Raw genomic sequence first — 8,464 nt, 5'->3', positions numbered from 1 at the left:
CTTTTTAGTGTTTAATTAAGTTTAATCTAGGTGAAAGATGCAAGAAAATCTCACACAAATCCCTCTCTTGGCCGGCCATGAAGCCATTCATGTATTTATATCATGTAATTTCTTTATTTGCATAATGGCCCTAAGTTCTTTTAATATTATCATTTTAGACCCCAATCTTTCATCTCTTTATTTGATTCAGCCCCACTACCATTTGCTTAATGTTATTCAATTGCACCCCTCTCTAATTAATTTTATTTTATTTATTTATCTTTCTTTTAATTTTTTTAACAAAAATTTTTTTTGACTTCATTAATAATTCTAATTTTTTTTTATTAAATTTCTAATCCAAGAAAATTTAGACCAAATGTTCACATATGGTCTTCATTAAAAAAACATAAAACAAAAGAATTTTTCTATTTTGCAATGAAATTGAGTTAATTATACACATGGTTCCTATACTTAATTTATTTGATTAATTGAGTTCGTCAACTATTAATTAGATTTATCAAATCTCTTCACTATCCATTCCATGTACAATTTGGATCCTTATTTATGTATATTAAGTTGTGTTAGGTTAGCATTAAAAAAATATATATATAAAATAGACAAAAATAAATTTTGATTGAGTTTACACGAGTAAAGTTTGATTTTATTGCTTTACAAGTTTTTAATCCGAATTTATACTTTAAATATATATTTACTTATAAAATTATATGATTTTAACAACAATATCTAGTGTTTTTCTATATATATGTGATATAGGTGATTCTCTCTTCTCCTTCATTTTCACGGTTGCCAATTGAACACCGACATGCATGACCTTAATTCTTCCCCACCTTTCATATATATATATATATATATATATATATATATATATATATATATATTTGTATGCATCATGAGTCACCGTGAAGCAGCTATTGTTCCTTCCTTTCCACTTCCAGCGCAATCTCGTTGCGGCGTGTGAACGGAAGAGTAAAAGGTGGATTGTACTGCAACCAAAACAATGAAATCTATATTAATACGAGGAGTTCATTAATAATTTGTGCTGGAAATGTATAAGAAGCGAGAAATCGACAAATTTAGGGTGGTTTGGTATGTTTTCGTTTTCTGTTCCTTACTATTTTTCTTTTTAATTTTCTTTGAGATTTTAAAATTTGTTTTCAGATTTTATTTATTAATTAAAAACAACAGATAAAAACAATTAAGTTTCCATATCTTCTTGTCTTCTTCATAAAACATAAACAGAAAAGAGAAGAAGAAAAGCAACCAGCCTTTAACAATCACCGTTCACCAATATTATACCGAATACCTTACCTGAGCAACTTCCACCGAAGCACTGTCTTTTACTCTAAATTCCGGGTCCCTTTTCAAAGCATTACGTAACTTCAATTCCCGTTGTTTAACTTCTTCATCGGTAACAAAACCTGCTTCAAACAATATAATTAATAGACCGAAGGAAGTGATTTCCAGGAAAGTATTTTGATGAAAGGGGATCTTAATTAAAACAAATTAAGCAACATTCTAACTGCTTATAATGATTCAATGTAGATCGATCGGACAAATAACACGAGCTGGTCTGGTTTCTCCTTGTAGGCGGGATTGTCCCAGATTATTAAAATCGATGCAGTTTATATATGGTGGAATGGAAAACCTGAGAAAGCAACGACGGCAACAACTCTCCCCGGAACCTCTTCAACCCTCACAGTTGGATCCTTGGGCAACGGCAGATTAGCGCCGTACTTGGATGGCATGACAAAGGACATTCGCCACTTCCCCTGATTTGAAAACCAGAACAGATGTGAAGGAAGAAATCAAACTCAGAATTAAGAGTCAAAGATTCATGTGGATGTGATATATGAGCATGCGATGGTGGAATTGAGCTCCAAAATCACCTCTTTGGTCATCACAGGCTCGGTCTTGCGAGTAATTACAGGCGTAGTCATTTCCATTTTCTCCTTCATCGTGTTCTAAATCCAACGAAGAGTGCTGAGTAGTTAAATTACACTATATTTCAGGAAAAAAAGAAGAGAAAATCCAACCGATCATCCCAGGATAGATCGTCGTCCTACCTACCTACCTTCCCAAACAAGTACTCTGCTAAAACATTGAAAGACCGAGAGGCACCATAGAAATCAAATCCAGTCTCCCCTGACATCGTCGTCTCGGCAACATAATAAGGCTGCTTGTTTTTAAACGATAACAAATCCAATTATGCATATACAACCAAGATTTAGGTTGAAAGAATAGTATTTATGAGTTATGAGCACCTCAAGTTCTCTAATCTCGTACCCTTCTTTCCTGCTCGATACCTTGTACTTCAACGTTTCAAGGTCTGGAACTAAATACATCCGAACAAGAAGAGCCAAGCCATTTTCCCGATTGTTCAACTTCGAAAGTAATAAAATTTAAACGAAAAAGAAAAAGAAATGAGCGTACCTGCCATCAAAGCTTCCTCCAAATCCCGGCTCCCACTTCTCTTTGGAAACAAGTATTTCGTAGTTTCATTAGCCAAATCGAATAAAACTGCGACAAAAACAAAAGAGTTAGTCAAACAAATAAATAAAAGAAAAACAGAATCATGATGATAGCAGAGATGATTAACATTTACGTCTTTGAGACTGATAAGAAGCCTGAGAAGCGAGGGCAAGGACGAGAGAGACTCGAGCTTCGAAGGCCGACATGGGCCTTCTCTGCGGAGAAGTTGCTGTGGTCCTGTCTGTAGCCATCGATTTGATTTTAGATGGAGAAGTATACCGAATCATGGTAAGAACCGGAGGCGCGCAGTTGCTGAGAAGCATATCCTTGGTTCTTGTTCTGTTGCTTTCTAATTCTATGGCTTGCTTCCAACTACTCTGACGGAAGATTCTGGCCATTAGAACGAGATATTTTTCTACATAACTACTAAGATGTGATTCAGATATTCTTTTTTCTGTAGCAAGTTCGATTTGGGCTGTTGACTTCTGACTATATCATTGGCACAACCCACATACGAAGATGAATTGGAGATGGTTCCAACTTCCAAGGCAACATTAACATAATTCTTTTGTGTATGGTGGAGCTGATCTTCAATATGTTGGGATTTCGCGCTCTTTTCTCTCAATGCAAGGAGTATAACTTGTGAATTTATAAAGTAAATTCGACCTCTAATAACTCTAATTCAGCAACCCAATAAGATTGTGCAGTCAAGATTGCAAGCTCCTTCGAATCTTCCAAGAGAGAAAATATCGCAGCAACAAACTTAGACAGAAAATTCATCATAGCCCACCATAAATGGGCTTGAATGACATTTGAGAAGTGGGGTTTCTGGATCACTGCCCACCAGCCCAGCTAATTAAAATATCACACGCACATAATATTTTTGGCTAATTGATCATAGACTACCCTAATTTTTGGTCAATAGAGATTTAGTTCCTCGCTTTTTTTTCATTTACAATGACATCCTTCCATCCTGTTAAATTTAATTAAGTTTTTATTTGTTTTTCTTGAGTTTTAATTCATGAGTCACATCATAAAGATATATATTTAGTTAAACATAACATAATAGATGGTAACACAGATAAAAGGATGACATTGCAAAAAAAAAAAAACAAAAGTTTAGGGACTTCAATTATATTAAAAAAAACATTAGGGACTACATTTCCTGTTGACCTAAAATTTAGGATAGTTTTTATCCATTAACCATTTTATCTATTTTGCTTGCTATCACATGGATCACTTCTTATATATCTTTAAGTTGAATTAAAATTCAGTTAGTTTTTTTTGGCACGGATAGCTAATATATTACTTTATTATTATTGAAAAATCAATGGCTTAATTCCAAGATTATATCATTAAACTTATGATCTAGATTATTAAACCGGTATAGATCATTGAACTATTTGGACATTATTGTTTTGAATTGATGGGTGTTTTGATTTGAGATTAATCTGATGATTTTTGTTGCATTGTGAGTTTATTTTTCTAAGATTGTGATTGCTAATTGAAAATTAAATCTTGATTCATGGATTATGTTTGGATTTATGTTGATTTATTTGAATTAACATGAAATTTAAATGAAGTTCATGAAATCACTAAGATTTGTGTGGATTTTTTATGTTGCTTGATTTCAAAAACATCAAAATTTTATTTTGTTTCTTTTAATATATGAGATTATAAACTTATAAGACTTATTCTCAATATTAAATAAAAAGATATATATATTTTTATTTTATATATTTTAACTTTAAAATGACTAAACTTGACACCCTAAAGTTACAGTCCATTCTATTGGGATGAACCGATTTTAACCATTAGATACATCAATAATTAGAAAACAAAACAATACATTTGTAGTTGTTATATTTTCATTTTATTTTTCCTTTGAATTCTTTATTATCTTTCAAATTTACTCAAAAAAAAATATTTAATCACGTAAATATAGTTAGGAATAAATGTAAAATAACATTTTTTAAACAAACACTCTTTAGTTAATTTTTGATATTCTTAAAAACACGAGGATATCAAATTATGAAGACCTAAGTTGCTGCTGCTAGTGAAGTATAGAAGGAGAATAAATTTGAATTACAATATATGGATACTTTGTAATCCTATAACTAAAATACTAAAAATATAGAATTCTTTCTTCGAGAGATAATCCACAGAAAACATATTTGTGTAAAAACCATTAGGATATAGAGCATAGAGAGTAATACTTTTTTTTTTAAGTTCGAAATAGAGGCTACTCTATTTATGTTTTTAAATCTAAGTAAGAAACATTAATATTTTTTTACAAGGTTTTGGCCTAATAGATTGAAACAAAGGGTAGAGACTTTCCCTTTCACCAAGAATTTGAAAACAATTTATTTTTATATATTTGGTCATGAAAACACTTTAAATGGAAAGAAGTTAGTTTCAAAGTTTTTATTTTTCAAGATACAAAGAAAATATGAAAAAGAATCCGACCTGTCAGATTCAAATTAGTGACTTAATAATTGCCTCTTAGAATAAATTATTGTTTTTTTAATATTCATATACGTAGCAGAAATAATGAATTTATACTAATAGTTGAGAGTCTTTAGGATTTTATTAGATAGATCTAGAGTTGTCATAATTGTCTCTTAAAATAAATTACTGTTTTTTTAATATTCATATACGTAGCAGAAATAATGAATTTATACTAATAGTTGAGAGTCTTTAGGATTTTGTTAGATAGATCTAGAGTTGTCATAATTATCTAGAAATTTATTACTTGAAAATGTGATCTTCTTGGTTTTGAATAATTCTTTAAAGGCTGAGTTATAACAAACTACAACCGTCTAGTTGTTCAGTCTTCAATGGTAATCCACATGAACCACTAGTGAAAAATCTTCTAAATCTCTATTTAAGAGAGATGAATTGCTATGCCTAAAGCGCTAGCTCTTTATTTTGTAACTTATATAGTTTTTCTGTGTAACAAACAATCTATTCAAAAAATAAGAAGCATAGCTTTATATTTATAAAGAATCCTAAAAACCCTATAAATAACAAAAAAAAATCTATTTGCCTATATATATATATATACATATTATCTAAGGATAATTTTAGAAATTTAATCAATCAAGTCTTTACTTGATTATTCTAGGACTATAATGATAATCCCTGAATTAAATATATTCTAGTGCTTGATTTTTAAAATTATTTTCAATCAAGTCACTTTTAATGTGTGTTAATGTGTGTCAACCATTAGGTTCCTAATATATTGGCCCAAATATAAATTATAATCCTAAATAAATAGACTTAAATAAATCAAATAATTTAATTTGTTATCAATTCAATAATAGATTATTTTATATTTGAAGATCAAGTGTATCGTCTAGTAACGTGTCATGATCCCTCATATATTATGAAAGTCATAAGAGATTTAACTTAACCTGTCAGTGACCGATTTCTAACTATAATTATTATTCCTTCATCAATAATATTCTGATTTGAATATTTTAGCATTGGGTGTGTCTCTCATATCAAATCATATTTGTTCGCAACATTATAATAATTGATTATTTGAGTAAAATTTGAAACTATTTTTAAATCTCATTCTACATTGCACAGAGATTTAATAATCAATACTATTAGAGAACATGTAGAACATTTTCTCTAATTTACTTAGGGTGATGAATCTTATTTTGATCACTCAAATATCTTCATATATTTTATATTATATCTAATGTTTGTCCATTTGTTACATTTACCAAGATAACATGTAAAAGGATCAAAACATAACACTCTTTATATAAGATAACTTAGTGATTTTACGTTTAAGCATCACTTACACAACCGTCATGTGAGTCTTTCCATAAACACAAGTGATATTTCTCTATGAAATTCTCATGCGGGTCAGTTTGGTATACACGTTTTATGACAAATACCTACATATTAGTTCCAGGTATCCCTTATATTTCAACTTATGAGAATAACTGCTTTCTTTCATAAAGGAAAGAATATAATATGTACTAGTCTCTACAACTCTAATGAATATCCAGTATTTAAGAGAGCATCAACCAGAAATATTTTAGGAACAATGCTTTGACGCAATAATAATATCATAATTATAGCAACTTTATAATTTTTTTTGCAAAATATTGTTGTCCTATAAACTTTATCTTTACTCTAAATTCATAGATCAAATATTAGATTTATTAATATAATATTATATAAATATTAAAAATAAATTAAATTTTTATTAATAATAAATATATATTTACATAAATATAATATTATACTTACATTACATATTAAACTAAAACAAACTACTGTCCGTCGTCTACTGAGCCTGATTTTGGCAATGAAGTAATTATCACTTGAATTCGCATTTTCTATTGAGTATATTATTATATAGTTTTTGCCAGGACATTGACAAATCGAACGTGACATCTCTGTACAAACATGACATGGAATTACACACAAAAATGATTCGTGCCCTCTGCCCACCATTATCTAAACTCCCTCCTTTCCTAGCTGAGCCATGGAATGGGATTCTTCCATCAATCAATCATTCATTTTATCATCGAAAGACTAATCAGAAAAAGTATAGATGGGACTGAGTGACTGATATTTAAGTCCCAACCCCCTTCTTTCTGAAGCGAGAATGACACTTGGACTAGACATCAAAGAGGTGATTCCAATATCACGACCAAAAACTTTGTATTCCACTCTGCCATGGATGCACATCACATATACAACAAGATAGAAAGGAGAGCCTACTATGGCTAGAATGGTAATTTTGCATGATGATGTCTTAAAAACTTCATGATTGAGTTGAGTTTTTCATGCCACGCTTGAGTCAAAGTGTGTGGGTTACAATGTAGCTTTGTTTCTGGGTTCATGAAAAAATAAGTATTATATAAGAACATGTAACCTTTTAATATTTAAGTCAATGGTATATAAGAAAGAGAAATATAATGAATATAGTTGGGAGTTTGTGATTGAATGAGCTAGCTAGGGTGTAGATCTTGAATGAGTTTGAATGGCTTGGACTTGCCAAACTTTAATGTTTTATCTAATGATTAAATGTATTTTATATATCTTGGTCACATTAATTTACTTTGTGAAGCATGAAAAATAATGTTGCAAATATCTCGTAATGTGTGGAGTTATAGATGTTTCTTGATGAGTTAAGTAATGATGAAGAGCGCTCTTATGAGTGAAGAAAAATAAATATTATTGGTGAAGAGATTATGACGCTTTATTAGTTTATAGCGCTTATTCTGCCATAGATAAAAAGAGAATTTGCACTTGAGGTCGTGGCCTAGCGGTTATGGCAGGGACTTGTTTCTTTTTCCAGCATCCAGGTTCAACTCTCTATGTGCATGTCTGTCACCCCGTAGTGCCTTACTTGCCTACTGGGCTTATAAAGTATTTAGTGGGTCCAGAGATTAGTCGTGATGCATGTAAGCTGACTTGAATATCCCAGGTTACCTAAAAAAAGAGAGAGAGAGAATTTATGTGAATAGAGATTTCGTTGCTTTGACTTCTCTAAAACTTAAAAATACATTGAGATATTGGCAGTAGCATAGTATATCTATATGGGTGAGGTTACTCAAATCATAGTTATTAAACCCGACCCTGGAGTTTTATGGGTCAACCCAGAAAAATTAAAAAAATTTAAAGTTTTAATATTTCATATAAAAAATCCATGTAAATATAGATTATACATATTATGAAGTTTAAAAGAATATTTTAAAAAGTCTTTTATCTCATATTAAAAAGATATTATGTTAAGCTTTTAAGTTAAAGTATTTAAATTAATTTTTTTTTATCCCACATTGAAAAAACATAACTTTTTTCTTGGAAACATAGAGTATATATACTAATGGGTTTCAAATCCCATATTGAAAAATATAACTTTTTTTATGGATATATATATAAAAGGGTTTCAAATCGCACATTGAAAAGATAATATGTTATTCTTTTAAGTTAAAGTATTTAAACCAAAAGATTTTTTATCCCACATTGA

The 8,464-nt window shown here is 30.2% G+C and overlaps 1 protein-coding gene across 1 annotated transcript; it reads right to left on the bottom strand.

Annotated features, from left to right (window-relative positions):
* Positions 1–584: 584 nt before the first annotated feature.
* On the bottom strand, positions 585–3,122 carry LOC133676920 (heme-binding-like protein At3g10130, chloroplastic). The gene is made up of 8 exons (XM_062098723.1): positions 2,597–3,122; positions 2,431–2,517; positions 2,262–2,332; positions 2,072–2,173; positions 1,887–1,961; positions 1,646–1,769; positions 1,309–1,418; positions 585–983 (listed from the first exon to the last, which is right to left on the bottom strand). The coding sequence occupies exons 1-8, from the start codon at positions 2,865–2,867 to the stop codon at positions 909–911; spliced, it is 915 nt and encodes a 304-aa protein (XP_061954707.1). The 5' UTR covers positions 2,868–3,122; the 3' UTR covers positions 585–908.
* Between the last annotated feature and the right edge of the window lie 5,342 nt (positions 3,123–8,464).

Source organism: Populus nigra, chromosome 17 (assembly GCF_951802175.1).
Source record: "Populus nigra chromosome 17, ddPopNigr1.1, whole genome shotgun sequence".
NCBI classification, from domain to species: Eukaryota; Viridiplantae; Streptophyta; class Magnoliopsida; order Malpighiales; family Salicaceae; genus Populus; species Populus nigra.
Note: the sequence above shows the minus strand (reverse complement) of the source record. Positions and strands in the feature narration are given on the sequence as shown.

Excerpts from the sequence above, each read along its gene's own strand:
- LOC133676920 (XM_062098723.1), bottom strand. The coding sequence starts at position 2,867 with ATGGCCAGAATCTTCCGTCAGAGTAGTTGGAAGCAAGCCATAGAATTA. Across the intron at positions 2,518-2,596 it reads TCAGTCTCAAAGACGTAAAT|TTTTATTCGATTTGGCTAAT; the intron begins GTTAATCATCTC and ends TTTTTGTCGCAG. Across the intron at positions 1,419-1,645 it reads TGCCGTCGTTGCTTTCTCAG|GTTTTGTTACCGATGAAGAA; the intron begins GTTTTCCATTCC and ends TGTTTGAAGCAG.